At 39.9% G+C, this 22,875-nt stretch overlaps 2 protein-coding genes across 2 annotated transcripts in view; one reads left to right on the top strand and one right to left on the bottom strand.

Moving 5' to 3' along the window:
- LOC139548984 (zinc finger protein 180-like) overlaps nucleotides 1-22,875 on the top strand; it is a 347,214-nt gene that overhangs the window by 243,906 nt on the left and 80,433 nt on the right. The gene's annotated exons all lie outside the window — the stretch shown is intronic.
- LOC139549155 (zinc finger protein 391-like) lies at nucleotides 5,726-12,318 on the bottom strand. Its single transcript, XM_071359319.1, has 2 exons — nucleotides 11,651-12,318; nucleotides 5,726-7,015 (listed from the first exon to the last, which is right to left on the bottom strand). Exons 1-2 carry the CDS (start codon nucleotides 12,045-12,047, stop codon nucleotides 6,225-6,227), a joined length of 1,188 nt encoding a protein of 395 aa, XP_071215420.1. The 5' UTR covers nucleotides 12,048-12,318; the 3' UTR covers nucleotides 5,726-6,224.

The following is a 22,875-nucleotide window of genomic DNA, read 5'->3' as shown; positions in this document are numbered from 1 at the left end:
TTTACATAGCAGGTGATGGGTTCTGACTTCTGAACTTGAAAATATGAAATATCCTTATTATGTGAAATTGAATGAAACAATAATGTATGTTGATGCTAATATGATGTACAATATTCCATGATGTTTCTATATGATAACAATAGAGTAATATATTTAATAGGCCATATACTATTTTTTAACAGTTTCACTAATTAACTTATTCATTATGATTCAACGTCAGTTCACCGTCTCATCTCATACTGTATTGGAGCAGCAGCAGCTGACTGCCCGGTTCAACATCAGTTCACCGTCTCACCTCATACTGTATTGGAGCAGCAGCAGCTGACTGCCCGGTTCAACATCAGTTCACCGTCTCACCTCATACTGTATTGGAGCAGCAGCAGCTGACTGCCCGGTTCAACATCAGTTCACCGTCTCACCTCATACTGTATTGGAGCAGCAGCAGCTGACTTGATCGTTGATGCTAATCATCATGTGTTGAATCTGAGAGTAAATAGAGCCGACTACAACTCTAAAAATGAAGGGTTCAACTGGAGTTGTTCTCAGATCCCCTAAGAACCGTAGGGTTCTTGGTCAATGAAAAACAGCCCCAAAAGGTTCTTCAAAGAACTTGTTAGAAGGTGGGTTCATCAAGGAACCTCCGTTGTTGCTGGACTTCTTCCGGGAACTTCGCAATTACAATTGAAAACGATGGTGACAAGTTTGGATGCGACAACAGTTAAAAAGGTTAAGTTTTGGTTGATGTTTGGCTCTGAATATGTCTCGAAATAATTTATATAATAATATCACATACTAATAATGAATAACGAAGACAATGATGGTTATCTGTGAACATCTTCGATAACGTTACTATATCTAATTACCGTAAATATTAGAAAGCCGGGTTTCACCGTCGGCGTTGTATGAGCTACAGTACAGTACCGTTATCTAGCTAGCTAACGTTATGTCCTAACTAGGCGGAACTAGGTTTGGATTATTTCCCTCAACTATATTCTTTCCTGTATATTGTATATCGTTTCCATAAAGCCAACATGGCTTTACACTCATTAACGTAAGTTTCCAATCTAGAGGAATTCTCACTTTTGTGATAATGAACTAGCTAACGTTAACTAACTAACTAAGGACGGTGACCTGTCCAGACCAGATGTTACAACGAACTGAATCGTCAATGGAGGTCTTCCTCTTTATATAGCCTGCTACAGCATGCAATACTATTAACTCACAAGGGGGCATAACGTTACATGGACAATACTATCCCATTTTGGAAACGTTACATGGACAATACTATCCCATTTTGGAAACGTTACATGGACAATACTATCCCATTTTGGAAACGTTACATGGACAATACTATCCCATTTTGGAAACGTTACATGGACAATACTATCCCATTTTGGAAACGTTACATGGACAATACTATCCCATTTTGGAAACGTTACATGGACAATACTATCCCATTTTGGAAACGTTACATGGACAATACTATCCCATTTTGGAAACGTTACATGGACAATACTATCCCATTTTGGAAACGTTACATGTACAATACTGTCCCATTTTGGAAACGTTACATGTACAATACTATCCCATTTTGGAAACGTTACATGTACGCCCCCTTGTGGAGGGAAATTAATATCTTAGATGGTATCTGTAGATGGGATTCAAATGCATAATGGTATTAATACAGTGTCTAGACTACCTCTTTTGTATAAATGCCCTTCAGAATCCAAACACAGTATTGCCACGCAGCAAAATGTTGCGTATAATCTTTCAAGTCAGCCTGATAAAATATTGAACAATTTGTGTACAAAGATATCTTGAAATGTGATATTAGGCCTGTATGGCAGTACTGTTACTGTATGGCAGTGCTGTATTGGCTAGTGCTTTCTCCAATATGTTCTTCTATTTTACTTTCAATTGTATGTCGATGCCATTTATCTTTCAATATATATATATTTTAATGCTTGTAAGACTATTCTTTGACACATTTTCTCTTCCTTTGACATTCTTATAGGACAGAACATGGACACAATGCAATTGGGATCAAGAAGAAGGTACAGATATGTTGTAGGACAGCTGCATTTGAAGTGTACATTTAACCTACATAGCAGTCAATACAAACTGACATCTATTAGCATACAAATGTGTACAAATGATCTTTTCAGAAATGACAAGGTATGCCTATGCATTACTAGGACTGGAGACCACAGCAGTGATTCTGCTCTTGCCCTACCTCTTCAATGAGGACCCGAGTGGCCTTTATGTCCGTGACAAGGTATGCCTATGCACCAATCATCTGTTTCTTCATAAACATAGGTGTGTATGCTTATATAAAACTACAGCTGAACATTTGTTATGTTCTTTGTTAATTGTATGTGTATTAATCTTTTCTTACTTTTGTTGACACAGATTTCACCTCTCTTCACTCCTTTACTGCACATCGGCGGAAATCCATTTCACCATGAGAGTGAAAATCCCGCTGGCCTTTGATGGGGAGAACATCCACGCCCTCAAGGACGTCCCCATGGGACTTGGGGCTCTGCTAGGGCTGTATTTTTTATTTCCCCTTAAATTTGCCCAAAATGTCAGAAAAACACTTATGTTGTTAAGTTACTGTGTTCTGGGAGAAGAGAAGTTGGGGTGAAGTTACCAGGGCCGGTCATAAAGATGGCAAACTAACTAACATAACTAAGTGGATACGATATACACACTAAAGCTGAAAAATCTGTATTTAGCATCAAGTCTACAATATTGTTAGTTTACCTATGATTCATTTTTAATGTATGTTGTTTTTATTGTACATCATTATTTATATATTTTTAAATGTCATGAAAAGCACTATACAAAGTAAATGTATTATTTATTATGGTCTGACATGTCTGCAGAAATGTTGCAATTTTGTAATGTGTTTTGCTTGGTAAATTGTTTTGTAAATATTAATTTACATTTGTGGTGCCACTAAATAAACAATGAATTATTTAAATCAATATTGTTATTAATGTTATTAAAATATGTTTTTATAATGCAGGGAGGGTGGACAGGGAGTTAAAACATGAACCCCAAAAGGTTCTTTGAGGAACCACGATAAGGGGTTCTTCAAAGAACTTATAGGGGTTCCCACAAAAGGTTCTTCAAATAACTTTTAGGGGTTCCCCCCCAGTTTCAATTTGAAGAACACCTAAAGGATACTCCAGGAACCTTTACTTTTTAGAGTGTATATTGATGAAACTCACCTTGTCCGAGAGACATTTACATAGTTTATACACAGCCCAATTTGGGATGACTATTTTGGGGCGAAATAGCGGCCACAACAGACAGACCGGATATGGCCCATAATTCAACGTCCTTGGACGTCACGGGCTGAGTGGGTATGACCAAAGTTATTCTATTTAGCTGCACTTTGAAGTACATTTTTACACTATAATAAATGTTTCTGATGCCACATCGCCCGTTTTCAAAGCGAGTCGATGGTTTTTAGATGCAGTCGCTTTTTAGCTTTTTGTCTGAAAGTATTTTCTCAACTGCGATACCAACTCCAGTCAACAGATGGCGATGTGCGTCTTTCAGGTGATTCTGTCAGTGTGACGTGTAATCTTACACAATCACACTCTCATATCGCAGTCACACAATGCTATTCCCAAACATAGCTAATCAATTAGTTGTTTTTCAACAATATTTTAACCTACAGGAATATTTTCTCATTTCTGTCTTATGGTTAGTTCCTAGGATAATTTAACTGTAACTAACTTTTTAAATGTAGCTAATACATTTACATTTTTCAATACTTCTAAAATGGGGTCCAGGTTTAAAATAATTACAGGTGCACCTTACTAGCTTATACTATATCATACATGGTCTTAGTAAGATAGCTGACTCGGCTGTTTACACCTCCAAGGTGCCCCCCTCACACAGGAATACACAGAGCCTACGAGGTTTTTATGAAAACTCCACTTGTTTCGCTCACCTCATTCTTTAAAAAAAACTATGTTCAAGATGTGGTATCCACTCGGCTCGCTGCCTCTCAGATCAAAGGTGGGTCTATCTGCTCCATTCCCGAAGTGTGGTTTCCCTGAGATCCCAAGTGCACGATTTACCCAGATCGTCAGAAGCGGTCACCAAGTGAAGATTCACATCTCCATCACCAAATGTGGTTGTTAATTTCCTAAGTTTCTCTCCTCATTTGAAATTAATCACACAAGTCAGAATTATTCTTAAACTAAACCTTTATTCACTTATTAATAAGGGAGCAGGTCAATACAACGCACACATATAAAGTGAATCAATTGAGTGCTCTACGATAATGATGGCTGGTTGACGAATCACCCACAGATGATTCATTGAGAGCCACGAGACAAAAGTACAAAGGTATTTTACAGCCAAGATACACCCCTATCAACCTACATGACGAACAACAGATGTTTCAAATAATTCTGGGCTCTCGGTTTCCCGCGCCAGTGAGTTCGGAACAGACACAGTTGTCGGCTATTTGTGAAAGGGATATGAAGTAATCAGGTATTTTATGACATTTCCACTGGATCAGAGCATTACATTTTTCCCTTTCGTGCCGAGTGGTTATAGAAAGGGCGAGAGCTGGAAATAATTTTCAAAAACTTAAAAGGAACTATTCTCATTTGCAATTGATTTTGATTAGACTTTGTTTACATGCTGTTAGAGGTGAAGAGACATTTGCTTTGAGAAGCTCCACAACTCATTAGTGGTGGTGCGTTAAGACAATCAGAAATACTATCAGACATCTCCAAATGGGCACATTTATAGATCTATATTTATAGGCCTACATTTGTGTGCAGGCCAGGTAGACTAGTCCTACTTCTATATGCGTAGTTAGGTCTGTTAAGTTTAGGGGTCCTACAGTAGGTCTAATTTGTTGTTATGTGAAGTTATGGGTTCTACAGTAGGTCTGTTGTTGTTAGGTGAAGTTATGGGTTCTACAGTAGGTCTATGTTGTTGTTAGGTGAAGTTATGGGTCCTACAGTAGGTCTGTGTTATTGTTAGGTGAAGTTTTGTGCCAATTTGGCAAACACTTAGTGTACAAACCCTCATTTATATTTAAACTTAACCTTATTTAATAATTAACCTTAATAACTCTTCCTAAAACCCACTAGCTTCTAGAAACTCTCATCCCATTGGAACGAGCCCAAACAAAACTAATCTCCAATACGGAAAAACGTGCAATCAAAATAAATTGTGATCCATGGCAACGCACTGGCTAAACGCAAAACTTGTTGACTGCCCACCCTTGAGACAATCAGCAACCAACTCCTGCAATATCCGTAGTAACTTTCAACCTTACTTCTCTCTCTCTTTTCAGGGTTCACTCGATAGGCATGTTGTTGGATCGGGCCCAGTCCCCAATGTCATGCATTTGGGTTAGCACATCTGAGAATGAATCCTGATATTCTAAAAGCAGGGCAACATTGTCAATATAATTGTACCCAAAAATGTTCAGCTGGTTGCATAAATAATTATGATCACTAACTGTTACATGAATTGTAAATATGAAAATCAAAACCAAATGTACACCCCTTTGTTAATATGTAGTGGCAATAATTAACTTAGTGGTGAGGCATGGAATAATAAAACATGTATCTTTTTTCAGGCTGGATGTTTGAAATATGAGTAAGTGATTTGAGTCATGCTTCTTCAGTAGTGGACTAAAGACAATTAGCATTTGAATGTTGTCAAGAAATACTGGAGTGATGTCAGATTGTTAATAAAATTGATTATAGACCAATTTATTATACTGCTTTCATGTGTGTATATACACAAACATCTGCAACAATTATCATATTACATGTATTTTTTTGAACAAGCAGCTTTTTCAACTTGTAGAAAACAGCTAGCTACATTTTGAAGTACTGCATTTTGATTAAAGTGGGTCACCAACGCAGTAAGTGTAACACAGCTCTTTTTTTGTTTGTCACTTTTTGTTAAATAATACTCTTTCAATTCAGAGCCTAGATTTCCCCTGAGGCTAATATCCATATCATGCTGCAATCAATTGAACAGGGCAAACGATAAGGTCATTAAGGTCATCATTAAAATACTCCTTCTACAATGTTAAAACATTCTACATTGTGACATCATTAAACTACTCCTTCTACAATGTTAAAACATTCTACATTGTGACATCATTAAAATACTCCTACTACAATGTTAAAACATTCTACATTGTGACATTATTTCATTGATATCATGAAACAACTTCATGTATGTATTTTCTGATGTTTGATCAGAGATCTTTTATCAGAGTATCTCTTGTCACATTGATCACAGCTGAAAGATTTCTCTCCTGTGTGTGTTCTCTGGTGTACAGTCAGATGGTTAGATGTAGTAAAACACTTCCCACATTGATCACAGCTGTAAGATTTCTCTCCTGTGTGTATTCTCTGGTGCACTGTCAGATCTCCAGATTGACTAAAACTCTTCCCACATTGACCACAGCTATAAGTTCTCTCTCCTGTGTGTGTTCTCTGGTGTAGAGTCAGATGGTTAGATGTAGTAAAACACTTCCCACATTGATCACAGCTGTAAGATTTCTCTCCTGTGTGTATTCTCTGGTGCACTGTCAGATCTCCAGATTGACTAAAACTCTTCCCACATTGACCACAGCTATAAGGTTTCTCTCCTGTGTGTATTCTCTGGTGCACTGTCAGATCTCCAGATTGACTAAAACTCTTCCCACATTGACCACAGCTATAAGGTTTCTCTCCTGTGTGTATTCTCTGGTGTAGAGTTAGATGGCCAGATGTAGTAAAACTCTTTCCACATTGACCACAGCTGTAAGATTTCTCTCCTGTGTGTGTTCTCTGATGAATTTTAATGCCTGATGAGGTGAATCTCTTCCCACAGTCAGAGCAGCAGTGAGTTCTCTTCCCTGTGGATCTCTGCAGGTGTTTATTGAGGAGTTCTGATCTGGAGAGACTCTTCTCTGCCTTTTTAGCATCATGAGGTTGTTGAGGCTCCCCAGAGGATCCAGGACAGTCACGTCTCTTTCCTGTGTGAATGACAAAGTCATACAGATGGTTAAAGGCCCACAACAGCAGAAATCCACTGTAAAAGGTGATGCCAACAGCGTAGCCATGATGTTGTACAACAATTGACGTCTGTAATGAATGTAATGATTTGACATTTGTCTTAAAAGGAGCAAGAACAGTCATATATTGTCTTGTTTTCACATTAGTAGTAACATCTAAGATTGTAGACTAGAAATAAGTTATTCATGTTGTTGAAACTCTAAGCAGTGTGCCAGACGACTTTTGGTCTCCAATATAGGCCCCTTTCTGTGTTGCTAAAATTGCGGCACGAGGGCGATGCAAATGCAATTTGATTGTAGAAACTCCTCCCTGCTAATGAGGAAACCACTAGTTATGGATGTACTATATCTGGTAATGAGGAAACCACTAGTTATGGATGTAGTATATCTGCCTGGAGCAAAAATGGTGAGCAAAGATTTTAGTTTTTCACAATGTATTCTGAATGGGAATGGGTGAAAACTCAGGGGAGTAACCTCCATTTCCAGGTTGCTTATGAGTACATTTCACACTACTTTGGATTATAATTGTAAGGCTCGTTTGAATGTCCTGCTTAATATTAATACTCTTTCTTACAAGATGGCATAGCAGTTCAGAAGTCATTTTGTCCTAGTATTGTCGTGTCCTGTATATATATATATATTTACACCTTTCTTCGCATATCTTTTATATATTTTATTAGAACTCAACTACAAAAAGCTTTCCTGCAACCCGCCTCACCAATTACACAAAAAAAGTATTATTTACCTCAAATCTGAAAATCCACAATAGAAGCTAGCCAGAAGCTAACCAGAAGCTAGCCAGAAACTAGCCAGAAGCTAACCAGAAACTAGCCAGAAGCTAAGCTGAAGCTACCCAGAAGTTAGCCGGTTTACTGGCTAACGTTAGTATTTCAGCTACCCACGTTTTGTGGTCATCAGCTATTCCTTTAGCTCGATAATCTATCGGCACTTTTGTACAACGCGACTCAGACCAGAACATACCGGACCTATTTTCTCAATATCCCCGGATTTCAACCGCAAGCTCTGGACATTTACACCTTGATTTCGCAGCTAGCTAGCTGCAAACCGTGTGACTATTGGCTTTACATCGATCCCGGAGCAAACTTAAATTATTCCGGAGCTAGCCAGCTGAAGAGTTCCATCAGCCATTCCTGGGCTACAATCACCTATCCGGGCCCCTTTTTTTTACTACAAATGCGGAGCCCCACCGGGCCTTCACGACTGACTACCGACGTTATCTGCCCGAGGGAGTTATCCAACTGGCACCTCCGTCGCAACGTTACCTGAACGCTCATCTGGGGCCCGCTAATCGTTAGCTGTCTTATCGGCTGCTATCTGAATAAGTATATCGGACAATTTGTCTTGGGTGACTATATCTATTTTGCCAATTGGATTGATCCCCTCTACCACACGGAACCCCACTAATCTACCGACGGAAACGCACGAGGTGACTAAAAATAGACCTCCATCCTATGCTATCTTGCTACCGATAGCCAGCTACCCGGCCAGCTGTCTGGATCGCCGTGACCCCAACCAACCTCTACTCACTGGACCCTTATGATCACTCGATTAAGCATGCCTCTCCTTAATGTAAATATGCCTTGTCCATTGCTGTTCTGGTTAGTGTTTATTGGCTTATTTCACTGTAGAGCCTCTAGCCCTGCTCACTATACCATATCCAACCTTTCAGTTCCACCACCCACATATGCGATGACATCACCTGGTTTCAATGATGTTTCTAGAGACAATATCTCTCTCATCATCACTCAATACCTAGGTTTACCTCCACTGTATTCACATCCTACCATACCTTTGTCTGTACATTATTCCTTGAAGCTATTTTATCGCCCCCAGAAACTTCCTTTTACTCTCTGTTCTAGACGACCAATTCTCATAGCTTTTAGCCGTACCCTTATCCTACTCCTCCTCTGTTCCTCTGGTGATGTAGAGGTGAATCCAGGCCCTGCCGTACCTAGCTCCACTCCTATTCCCCAGGCGCTCTCTTTTGATGACTTCTGTAACCGTAATAGCCTTGGTTTCATGCATGTTAACATTAGAAGCCTCCTCCCTAAGTTTGTTTTGTTCACTGCTTTAGCACACTCTGCCAACCCGGATGTTTTAGCCGTGTGTGAATCCTGGCTTAGGAAGACCACCAAAAATTCTGACATTTTCATCCCTAATTACAAGATTTTCAGACAAGATAGAACGGCCAAAGGGGGCGGTGTTGCAATCTACTGCAAAGATTGCCTGCAGAGTTCTGTTTTACTATCCAGGTCTGTTCCCAAACAATTTGAACTTCTACTTTTAAAAATCCACCTCTCTAAAAACAAGTCTCTCACCGTTGCCGCCTGCTATAGACCACCCTCTGCCCCCAGCTGTGCTCTGGACACCATATGTGAACTGATTGCCCCCCATCTATCTTCAGAGCTCGTGCTGCTAGGCGACCTAAATTTGAACATGCTCAACACCCCAGCCATCCTACAATCTAAGCTTGATGCCCTCAATCTCACACAAATTATCAATGAACCTACCAGGTACCACCCCAATTCCGTAAACACGGGTACCCTCATAGATATCATCCTAACCAACTTGCCCTCCAAATACACCTCTGCTGTTTTCAACCAAGATCTCAGCGATCACTGCCTCATTGCCTGCATCCGTAATGGGGCAGCGGTCAAACGACCTCCACTCATCACTGTCAAACGCTCCCTGAAACACTTCAGCGAGCAGGCCTTTCTAATCGACCTGGCCGAGGTATCCTGGAAGGATATTGATCTCATCCCGTCAGTAGAGGATGCCTGGATATTTTTTTTAAATGCCTTCCTCACCATCTTGAATAAGCATGCCCCATTCAAGAAATTTAGAACCAGGAACAGATATAGCCCTTGGTTCTTCTACGGCTGGCCATGCTTTCCACCTGGCTACCCCTACCCCGGACAACAGCACTGCCCTCCCCTCTGCTACTCGCCCAAGCCTTCCCCATTTCTCTTTCTCCCAAATACAGTCAGCTGATGTTCTAAATGAGCTGCAAAATCTGGACCCTTACAAATCAGCCGGGCTAGATAATCAGGACCCTTTCTTTCTAAAACTATCTGCTGAAATTGTTGCCACCCCTATTACTAGCCTTTTCAACCTCTCTTTCGTGTCGTCTGAGATTCCCAAAGATTGGAAAGCAGCTGCGGTTATCCCCCTCTTCAAAGGGGGGGGACACTCTTGACCAAAACAGCTACAGACCCATATCTATCCTACCCTGCCTTTCTAAGGTCTTCGAAAGCCAAGTTAACAAACAGATTACCGACCATTTCGAATCCCACCATACCTTCTCCGCTATGCAATCTGGTTTCAGAGCTGGTCATGGGTGCACCTCAGCCACGCTCAAGGTACTAAACGATATCATAACCGCCATCGATAAAAGACAGTACTGTGCAGCCGTCTTCATCGACCTGGCCTAGGCTTTCGACTCTGTCAATCACCACATTCTTATCGGCAGACTCAACAGCCTTGGTTTTCTCAAATGACTGCCTTGCCTGGTTCACCAACTACTTCTCAGATAGAGTTCAGTATGTCAAATCGGAAGGCCTGTTGTCCGGACCTCTGTGTAAACAGTGTACAACCCCCTCATTGTCAGGCTGATGGAAAAGCTAGCCAGGTTAAAGCTACCTGGTTAAACTATCATTATGACATCATGGAGGAATTCTAGAATATACTATATATCCTAGAAACCTGGTTAAACTATCATTATGACATCATGGATGAATTCTAGAATATACTATATATCCTAGATACCTGGTTAAACTATCATTATGACATCATGGATGAATTCTAGAATATAATATATAGCCTAGAAACCTGGTTAAACTATCATTATGACATCATGCATGGCCAGTCCTTGTATTCATAGTGTAGTGAATTCATGGAGAAGCCCTGAGCTGAACTCAAACCTGGGTCCAGTGACTGTCAAGCCAACACCTTATAACTGTTACACCAAGATGTCTGAACCTCTTGACGAGGTCGCTAGGTAATGAGTTAGGGTTGCTACAATAGCTTTCTCTATGAATTTGAGAGTGGTTACATTTCTCCAGCCCCATCCCTCAGCTGTTTACCAAACCAAGTCTCTTGGCAGCCATTTTGTTGCTGTTTAAATCCTAGGTTGTCCGTTTAAAAAAGCCACACATCAATCAACCAACCTGCAGTTGAAACAATAACAAGACTCTCATTCCACAACTGTTTTGGTAATAAGATGATGGATGGGGCTGGAGACATTTAACTACTCTCAAATTCATAGACAGACCTATGGATGCAAGGACTGACCATCCATGATATCAACATTATAGTTAACCATGTTGAGGCTATACAGTGTTGATTTACATTGTTTCTAAACATTGGAGTAAAAAAAACTTATTTGGGGTTCTGATGGGGTACAACAGTTGAACTAAGCTCATGAGGCATGTGTTATATTCTTCAATAATCAATGGCTATAAATAAATAATTTAAAAGTCAAAATATGGATGTAGCAATTGCCGATTTCCCCTTTAACACCAAACATCAGTTCAACAACTGCAGAGTTTGTACCTCTGTTTTTAAGACAGTACTTACCAGTGGTAATCACGGCACGGTTTCTCAAAACCATCTTATGGCTAAGTTCATCTTTAGAACCACTGGATGCCTTAAATTGCGTTTGGGAAATCGGGCCCAGATATCCAGTTTCCTCCTCTTCTTCCGATGAGACCGTAATCTCCCCCTCCTCCGCTTTCACTTCAAAAACTGAATCCTCCTCATCTTTTACTGTAACACCCTCCTCCTCTTTCACTCTGAACGCCTCTTCTTTCACTGTAACGTCTTTCTCTTCTTCTTTCCCTGTAACAGCCTCACCCTCTACTTGTTTTTGTATTGTAACATCCTTCTCTTCCTCCTCCTCTTTGATGAGAGCTTCTTTCTCCGTCCAGCAGACCGTCTCTTCTTCAGCAGGAAGAGAGTCATTTAGTGAACTCATGGTCGGAGATGTTAGCTAGTTCGGCTAATGCTAACTTAACCAGCCCGCCAGCTGAATAATAACAATAACACCGTAAATATGAAATGAAATAGGATAACTAACTAACTAGACAACAGAAGAGGGTTTAAAATACAGTGGCTAATATACACTAAATCGTCTAAAGAGCTTTATTGGTTCGGCTATTTTGTCTAGCAAGCTACCGAGGTGGCGGACTAACTGTTGCTGCTGCTGAAAGAAGCGTTCCGTCCACTAGATTATACGTCACACTAACAGCATTGCGTTCCGTCCACTAGATTATACGTCACACTCACAGCATTGCCTTAAAATCGCACACCGCCATCTGCTGACTGGAGTGGATAACGCTCAGTCTGAACCTCTGAATGCGATGGAGATGTGCGACTTTAAGACAATGACGCTAGTGTGACGTAAAATATATATTATAACGTTCAGACAAAAAGTTAGTGTAGGAAGCATGAGTTTTTACTCACCAGTGTAACAATACAGTGTGGTTAAAGACTTAGTAACTTAGTTGTGTTCACGATCTGGTTCCCTATAAGCACAACCAGTTATGTTTTTGAATTATCAGATATGTATTAATTTATTTCGGGATTCTGGGTAATCCACAGCAGATTTATGGAGAATTGCTGTGGGTGAGTTCAAAATTGAATAGTCCCGGGATAGAAATATATAAAGTTGACATTACATCATAAAATCCACCTTTTAAATCATACATTAGCAATTTATGTTTTAGTAACTACTGTTGTTGGTTTGGCGTCAAATAAGCCTCTCTTTATATGTTATTTGCCAAATCTCCGTTTTCCATGTGGGTTTTATGCTAAAGTTCCCTCTTTCAAGTTGGTATCTAACTGGAAAATGCATCTTCTTTAGGAGTGCTATTTTTACCCTGTCGACTACTGATCATTCATCCACACTATGTGTCTCATCAATGCAGGTCATTTATGACAAATGTATAAAGTACATGTTCTATAAACTCATGAACACCAGCCAGTTTATTAGCCCGGTTTTGTTAGTTTAGGTGTGTTATACTTCTTCACCACCAGAGGGGGACATTTAGTCATTTTCCAGGTTAATTTGATATATTTTGATACTCCTTTTTGTTTTGTCAACTTTTCGATATGGATGTTTAATCAGCTCACTGGTCACGATAACAACACCCACCCGTAGCACGCGCTGTTACGTGTTACATTTGATACCGGAGCTACGAGGCATGCGCTGAAATCGCTTAGCAGTAAACTTCAAAGCAGTGTGTCACTTTATCAGCAGTGATCAATGACGTCTGAAGCTTCTTTTCGTCCCTAATCTTTTGATATGCAAACACGTTCAACACACATCATGTTTTAGTTGGGTTCTAACTGGTCTCCGGTAGTTGGGCTCCATCTTGCTGACCATAGCTAGTTGACTAAATAGCTAATGTTAGCTGGTTTGCTAAGATAACAGCATATAGTTAATGTTAGCTGGCTAAGATAACTGCATATAGATAATGTTAGCTGGCTAAGATAACTGCATATAGCTAACGTTAGCTGGCTGACTAAGATAACTGCAAATAGATAATGTTAGCTGGCTAAGATAACTGCATATAGCTAACGTTAGCTGGCTGACTAAGATAACTCGCTGACCAAAATCACTACTTTTCAGCATGTTTTCTGTGGATTAGACTACGGGAGTTTTGTAACATTTTCCACCTTGGACGCTGACTGACTTCTGGAATCTATTTTGGATGTGGGGGATTTTCCCTGCCATCATTCTGTATGTCTCTGCTCTTTTGACCTGCAGTTATGTTTTAGTTGGGCTCCAGCTCACTGACCATAACCGTGCTGATTGGCTACGCTGGTTAGGCTAATAGCTAGTTGGCTAAATAGCTAATGTTATCTGGCTGGCTAAGATAACTGCATACAGCTAATGTTAGCTGGCTAAGATAACTGCATATAGCTAACATTAGCTGGCTGGCTAAGATAACTGCATATAGCTAACATTCTTTGATATTTGGTTAGATGGCATTATGTATTTACAAAACTGTGGTTTACTTTAATCACTCAAGTCATGAGTGCAAATTATTGGTTTAATTTAAAGTTATACATTTTAAGTTATTTCTGTTGTAGTTTACATCATAGGGAATAGGCTGGTCCTCCATATTACTTCACACCTGACTTTGGCATTCTTCTAAATTCTGATTGGTTTAATGTAATAACTCCAAAAATACAACTGTGAGGTGTTATTTTGCATTGGAAATGTTTTAATATTTTATTTGATATTTTATAAACAATACAAAACATACACATACAAACAACATCATAGAAACATTAACTACATCACATCTGCCCAGACCCACTAGAACACACCCCCATCTCCATTAACTACATCACACCTGCCCAGACCCATAGAACACACCTCCATCGCCATTAACAACATCACCTGCCCAGACCCATAGAACACACCCCCATCTCCATTAACTACATCACACCTGCCCAGACCCACTAGAACACACCTCCATTCCCATTAACTACATCACACCTGCCCAGACCCACTGGAACACACCTCCATCTCCATTAACTACATCACACCTGCCCAGACCCACTAGAACACACCTCCATCTCCATTAACTACATCACACCTGCCCAGACCCACTAGAACACACCTCCATCTCCATTAACTACACCACACCTGCCCAGACCCACTAGAACACACCTCCATCTCCATTAACTACATCACACCTGCCCAGACCCACTAGAACACACCTCCATCTCCATTAACTACATCACACCTGCCCAGACCCACTAGAACACACCTCCATCTCCATTAACTACATCACACCTGCCCAGACCCACTAGAACACACCTCCATCTCCATTAACTACATCACACCTGCCCAGACCCACTGGAACACAGCCAGCGCATTCATCAGCACTATTTTTTTTCTCTCCGTTGCATACTCACTTTCAACTTTTAGATAATAAAGCATTTGACCTTTCTATTGAATTAACAACAGAGGATTAGTTGATTTCCAGGTTTAATTAAGTATAATATTTAAGATGATTGATGAGAAAAGTATCGTCCAACTCTGGGGTATCTCACTGCACCCTCAAATGCCATAGTTTGAAATATACAGACAGACAGATTAAAAGTAATTTTACATTGTATAACTGTACTTCTGACAGCCAACTTTCTAACTCCGCCCATAACTTTATGACATCATAACATTCCCAGAAGAATTATTGAGTCATTGTTAGTTTTACACTGAAGACATGACTCTGCCGTTGTGCTGTAGAATTTGTGAATTTTGTCTCTTGTATAATAAGGGACTATCATTTGTCCCAACATCACAGGCCACAGACTTTGATGCAGTTAAAGACTTCCAAAAGTGTTTCCGCAGTTTAAGATCAACTGAGTTTTTTAATGGGGTTTCTCCCTGTGCACCTGCCAATGTAAATCCTTTGAACGAGACAAGTTACCAGACAGGACATATTGCTAATGTTCTTCCCATTAATAACCTGAATGACAATTAACTTGTGGGCGGTGGTGGTGATGACGTCCTATTCGATAACGTCGTCCATCGGGATTCCCCAAAAAAGAAGACGCTCTGGATTGATCACTGGAGTCAGATGTGAAGGAGGAGGTTGATCATCAGGAGTCAGATGTGAAGGAGGAGGTTGATCATCAGGAGTCAGATGTGAAGGAGGAGGTTGATCATCAGGAGTCAGATGTGAAGGAGGAGGTTGATGATCAGGAGTCAGATGTGAAGGAGGAGGTTGATGATCAGGAGTCAGATGTGAAGGAGGAGGTTGATCATCAGGAGTCAGATGTGAAGGAGGAGGTTGATCATCAGGAGTCAGATGTGAAGGAGGAGGTTGATCATCAGGAGTCAGATGTGAAGGAGGAGGTTGATCATCAGGATTCAGATGTGAAGGAGGAGGTTGATCATCAGGAGTCAGATGTGAAGGAGGAGGTTGATCATCAGGAGTCAGATGTGAAGGAGGAGGTTGATCATCAGTGAACCTCTAGGATTGTGGCTGGGCTGGCGTTTACACTTCCAGCTTGGTCATATATTTTGATTCACTGAATGTTGATACTGTGAAACTATGTTATATATTTGTACCTCCTGTTTCATGAAGTGATGTCACAAAGTATTGCCCCTATATACACAGTGCATTCGGAAGTTTTCAGACCCCTTCACTTTTTCTACATTTTTTTACATTACAGCCTTATTCTAAAATTGATTAAATCTTTTTTTCCCCTCATCAATCTACACACAATACCCAATAATGACATCACAATACCCCATAAGACATCACATTACCCAATAATGACATCACAATACCCCAAAATGACATCACATTACCCAATAATGACATCACAATACCCCATAATGACATCACATTACCCAATAATGACATCGCAATACCCCATAATGACATCACATTACCCAATAATGACATCACAATACCCCAAAATGACATCACATTACCCAATAATGACATCGCAATACCCCATAATGACATCGCAATACCCCATAATGACATCACATTACCCAATAATGACATCACAATACCCCATAATGACATCACAATACCCCATAATGACAAAGCAAAAACAGGTTTTTATAAATGATAAATGAAAAAATGTTATTTTCTTTCAAAAACAAGGACATTTCTAAGTGACCCTAAACTTTTGAACGGTAGAGTACATCTACATGATGTATTGTTACACCATGTAGGAGCAGTATAGACCTAGTCTGTTCATTATATACATCTACATGACGTATTGTTACACCGTGTAGGAGCAGTATAGACCTAGTCTGTTCACTATATACATCTACATGATGTATTGTTACACCATGTAGGAGCAGTATAGACCTAGTCTGTTCATTATATACATCTACATGATGTATTGTTACACCATGTAGGAGCAGTATAGACCTAGTCTGTTCATTATATACATCTATATGATGTATTGTTACACCGTGTAGGAGCAGTATAGACCTAGTCTGTTCATTATATACATCTATATGATGTATTGTTACACCGTGTAGGAGCAGTATAGACCTAGTCTGTTCATTATATACATCTACATGATGTATTGTTACACCATGTAGGAGCAGTATAGACCTAGTCTGTTCATTATATACATCTACATAATGTATTGTTACACCATGTATGAGCAGTATAGACCTAGTCTGTTCATTATATACATCTACATGATGTATTGTTACACCATGTAGGAGCAGTATGGACCTAGTCTGTTCATTATATACATCTACATGATGTATTGTTACACCATGTAGGAGCAGTATAGACCTAGTCTGTTCATTATATACATCTACATGATGTATTGTTACACCATGTAGTAGCAGTATAGACCTAGTCTGTTCATTATATACATCTACATGATGTATTGTTACACCATGTAGGAGCAGTATGGACCTAGTCTGTTCATTATATACATCTACATGATGTATTGTTACACCATGTAGGAGCAGTATAGACCTAGTCTGTTCATTATATACATCTACATGATGTATTGTTACACCATGTAGGAGCAGTATAGACCTAGTCTGTTCATTATATTCATCTACATGATGTACTGTTACACCATGTAGGAGCAGCATGGACCTAGTCTGTTCATTATATACATCTACATGATGTATTGTTACACCATGTAGGAGCAGTATAGACCTAGTCTGTTCATTATATACATCTACATGATGTATTGTTACACCATGTAGGAGCAGTATGGACCTAGTCTGTTCATTATATACATCTACATGATGTATTGTTACACCATGTAGGAGCAGTATAGACCTAGTCTGTTCATTATATACATCTACATTATGTATTGTTACACCAAGTAGGAGCAGTATAGACCTAGTCTGTTCATTATATACATCTATATGATGTATTGTTACACCATGTAGGAGCAGTATAGACCTAGTCTGTTCATTATATACATCTACATGATGTATTGTTACACCATGTAGGAGCAGTATAGACCTACAGTAGCTAGCTGCTAATTTAGATGTAATATAACTTAATGAACATGGCGATGTGCGTCTTTCAGGCGACGCTGCCATCGTGACGTATAATCTAGTGGACGGTTCTTCATAAACAGCTCGTCAACCACCTCGGTAGCTTGCTAGCCAACATAGCCGAAAAATTCAAGCTATTTACACGCTTTCGGTGTATATTAGCTACTGTGTTTTCGACACACTTAGGTCGTATCTAGTTGTTAACCTATTTAATATTACGTTATTTTGTATTAGTCAGCTATAGTAGCTGACTGGTTAAGTTAGCACTAGCCTAGTCGCTAATGATAGCTAGCTAGCTAACATCCCTGAACATGAGCTCCCTAAACTACTCCCCTCTTGTTAAAGAAGAGGAGGTCTGCTGGACGGAGAAAGAAGCTCTGGGGCTGAACATTGCCGTGAAAGAGGAGAAGGAAGAAGAGGATGTCACGGTAAAACAAGAAGTAGAGGATGAGGCTGTTACAGTGAAAGAAGAAGAGAAAGACGTTTCAGTGAAAGAAGAGGAAGACGCGTTCAGAGTGAAAGAGGAGGAGGATGCAGTAAAAGAAGAGGATGCAGTTTATGGAGTGAAGAAGGAAGGGGAGATTACTGTCACATTGAAAGATGAAGAGGTGGTGATAGGAGATCTGATTAACACCAGTAAGTACCGCCTTAAATGTGTTTTTAACTTTGAATATTCAGAGTTGGCTCGTCAATACCTCTTCAACGGAGGGCCCAAGGATGATGACTGATATGTCTAGAATCAGACGACTAGAGAGTAAGCTACCCCTTGTTTTCTCTGTTCCGTTTCCAAAAAGTGACATAACATTTATATTTGAGAAGGGTCTATCTGCTGACCGCAGACTGGGGGGCACGGTATGTAGTGATTTACATGTAGTGATGTTTGTGCCCCCCAATAGTGCAATGCGAGAGTTGGGTTGGCTACACCAAAGATTATGGAAATACTGACAAGATGTCTCTCCGCCCTAACAAGGCGAGTCGTTGTTCACAAAGCTGCACTGTGGGTTGTCTAGCTCCCGCCTATCCTGTCTTTGGATTGGTGGATTAATCTTATTATTGTAATCTATTGTTTATATTCTATGAGGGTTGTTGTCGTCAACCGCCTGTGTTCAATGGAGAGAGATTCAATGGAGAGAGATGCTAAGCTACTAGCATGAATATGCACCGCCTGTATTCAATGGAGAGAGATGCTAAGCTACTAGCATGAATATGCATAGCGATCTGGAGACAACTCCTATAGTGTTTTTATCAAAGTTGTCGGTATGTCACGTGTCCACATAACAACTTAAGCATTACAAAACTTCTGTTGGATCAAGTAAACCTCACGTAGCAAATAAGCCATTCATTTTTGTTGTTGACCAAATTCGACACTTTCCACATTGGGCTGATAATTGTTTCCACTTGGATACAACCTACTGTAACCTACTGGCATGACCTAGAGAGTTACAATCTACTGTAACCTACTGGCATGACCTAGAGAGATACAACCTACTGTAACCTACTGGCATGACCTAGAGAGATACAACCTACTGTAACCTACTGGCATGACCTAGAGAGATACAACCTACTGTAACCTACTGGCATGACCTAGAGAGATACAACCTACTGTAGCCTACTGGCATGACCTAGAGAGATACAACCTACTGTAACCTACTGGCATGACCTAGAGAGATACAACCTACTGTAACCTACTGGCATGACCTAGAGAGTTACAACATACTGTAACCTACTGGCATGACCAAGAGAGATACAACCTACTGTAACCTACTGGCATGACCAAGAGAGATACGACCTACTGTAACCTACTGGCTTGACCTAGAGAGATACAACCTACTGTAACCTACTGGCATGACCTAGAAAGTTACAACCTACTGTAGCCTACTGGCATGACCTAGAGAGATACAACCTACTGTAACCTACTGGCATGACCTAGAGAGTTACAACCTACTGTAACTAGACTTTGTACACAGCCCATCTGTAAATAGCCCATCCAACTGCCTACCTCATCCCCATGTTTTTATTTACTTTTTTTGCTCACACCAGTATTTCTACTTGCACATCATTTGCACATCTATCACTCCAGTGTTAATTTGCTAAATTGTAATTACTTCGCTACTATGGCCTATTTATTTCCTTACGTCCGTACTCCATTTGCACACACTGTATACAGATCTTTCTATTGTGTTATTGACTGTACTTTTGTTTATCCCACGTGTAACTCTGTTATTTTTGTCGCACTGCTTTGCTTTATCTTGGCCAGGTCACAGTTGTAAATGAGAACTTGTTCTCAACTGGCCTACCTGGTTAAATAAAGGTTAAGTAAAAAAAATTATGAATTGTTCATGACGTCCTCCAGTGATTTTAACTTTTCCTGTTGAAAAGTGATATATAAATACAGTAAAGTATAAACACACTAAAGGGAAACAAATGAATGTTTTGAGTAAAATCGTGTTTTTTTAGAGAACTGCAAACTAGAAGGAGGGAGTGATGTCATAGTAAGGCCTTCAAGGAGTTGGCTTGATGGGAAGTTGTGATGTCATCCAATAGGAGACTGATCTTCATGTGAATATTCATTATTCTTTTAAAATCCTAAATGTTCTGTCAAGTTGGTTGTTGATCATTGCAAGAAAGCCATTTTCAAGTCTTTCCATAGATTTTTAAGACGATTTACGTCCAAACTGTAACTAGGCCACTCAGGAACATTCAATGTCATCTTTGGTAAGCTCCTCCAGTGTAGATTTGGCCTTGTGGTTTAGGTTATTGTCCTGTTAGTACAGTTTTTTGTATTCAGATATCTGAAAATGCACTCTACCTACGTAAGATTTTGTGGCTCATTATGTTACGCTGGGAAAACAGTTTTCATGGGCACAGAAATCCTAAATAATTTCAGAGTTTGCTAAATCCAATGGTTCTAACCGAGAGTCACCTTAACTTTATTGACAACACCCAAATGGATACTGTCATTAATGTGGTTCTTCAATAATTACACATAATTCTTAATACTGTAGCTGTTTAGTTACAGTCACATGTTCAACTATCATCAGCTGATCCAGGAAATCATTTTCTGAATGACAGTCACATGATAAATATCACAACATGCAACAACAACCAAAGTGCTTCTTCATTCATTACTCTGGTAAAGACAGTTATGCTGTGCCCCATGTTGGATCCAACATCCCTAACAAATTGATGTTTATAATGTTATAATGTTATTGTCTGATTGATTTACAGTAGGGTCCCGTTAGTCTGTTTGGACACAGAGATACTTAGCTCATAATGTGTAGAGAACTGTTCCTTGATGGATAGGCTGTTGTACAACACACAGAGCTATTTTCCTTTATTCAGGACATTTAGAATGACAACACATTACAGAGTAGCCTAGTGTATTATAGTCCTAGGTCTTACAGTAGGTCTATGTTATTGTTAGGTGAAGTTATGGGTACTACAGTAGGTCTATGTTGTTGTTAGGTGGAGTTATGGGTCCTACAGTAGGTCTATGTTGTTGTTAGGTGAAGTTATGGGTCCTACAGTAGGTCTGTTGTTGTTAGGTGAAGTTTTGGGTCCTACAGTAGGTCTATGTTGTTGTTAGGTGAAGTTATGGGTCCTACAGTAGGTCTATGTTATTGTTAGGTGAAGTTATGGGTCCTACAGTAGGTCTGTTGTTGTTAGGTGAAGTTTTGGGTCCTACAGTAGGTCTATGTTGTTGTTAGGTGAAGTTATGGGTCCTACAGTAGGTCTATGTTGTTGTTAGGTGGAGTTATGGGTCCTACAGTAGGTCTATGTTGTTGTTAGGTGAAGTTATGGGTCCTACAGTAGGTCTATGTTGTTAGGTGAAGTTATGGGTCCTACAGTAGGTCTATGTTGTTGTTAGGTGAAGTTATGGGTCCTACAGTAGGTCTATGTTGTTGTTAGGTGAAGTTATGGGTCCTACAGTAGGTCTATGTTGTTGTTAGGTGAAGTTATGGGTCCTACAGTAGGTCTATGTTATTGTTAGGTGAAGTTATGGGTCCTACAGTAGGTCTATGTTGTTAGGTGAAGTTTTGGGTCCTACAGTAGGTCTATGTTATTGTTAGGTGAAGTTATGGGTCCTACAGTAGGTCTATGTTGTTAGGTGAAGTTTTGGGTCCTACAGTAGGTCTATGTTGTTGTTAGGTGAAGTTATGGGTCCTACAGTAGGTCTATGTTGTTGTTAGGTGAAGTTATGGGTCCTACAGTAGGTCTATGTTGTTGTTAGGTGAAGTTATGGGTCCTACAGTAGGTCTATGTTGTTGTTAGGTGAAGTTATGGGTCCTACAGTAGGTCTATGTTGTTGTTAGGTAATGTTATGGGTCCTACAGTAGGTCTATGTTGTTGTTAGGTGAAGTTATGGGTCCTACAGTAGGTCTATGTTATTGTTAGGTGAAGTTATGGGTCCTACAGTAGGTCTATGTTGTTGTTAGGTGAAGTTATGGGTCCTACAGTAGGTCTGTGTTGTTGTTAGGTGAAGTTATGGGTCTGTAGGAGTAAATGAGATGTATAGCACAGCACATAGATGTATAAAAACAGACTACAGGAAGACAGGCAGACACATAGGCGCCTAAGACAATTGGACACACTAAGGATAGTGGAGAACAGAACAAAGAGTAGATTGAGACCAGCATCACTAACTATATATTACTACTGAATCACACACCAGCATCACTAACTATATATTACTACTGATTCACACACCAGCATCACTAACTATATATTACTACTGATTCACACACCAGCATCACTAACTATATATTACTACTGAATCACACACCAGCAT

This window comes from Salvelinus alpinus, chromosome 2 (assembly GCF_045679555.1).
Source record: "Salvelinus alpinus chromosome 2, SLU_Salpinus.1, whole genome shotgun sequence".
NCBI classification, from domain to species: domain Eukaryota; kingdom Metazoa; phylum Chordata; class Actinopteri; order Salmoniformes; family Salmonidae; genus Salvelinus; species Salvelinus alpinus.
Note: the sequence above shows the minus strand (reverse complement) of the source record. Positions and strands in the feature narration are given on the sequence as shown.

Bases quoted from the DNA above. Each gene is read 5' to 3' on its own strand.
- LOC139549155 (XM_071359319.1), bottom strand. From the start codon at position 12,047: ATGAGTTCACTAAATGACTCTCTTCCTGCTGAAGAAGAGACGGTCTGC. The intron at 7,016-11,650 runs GTAAGTACTGTC...TCATTCACACAG, and splicing joins CCGTGCCGTGATTACCACTG to GAAAGAGACGTGACTGTCCT.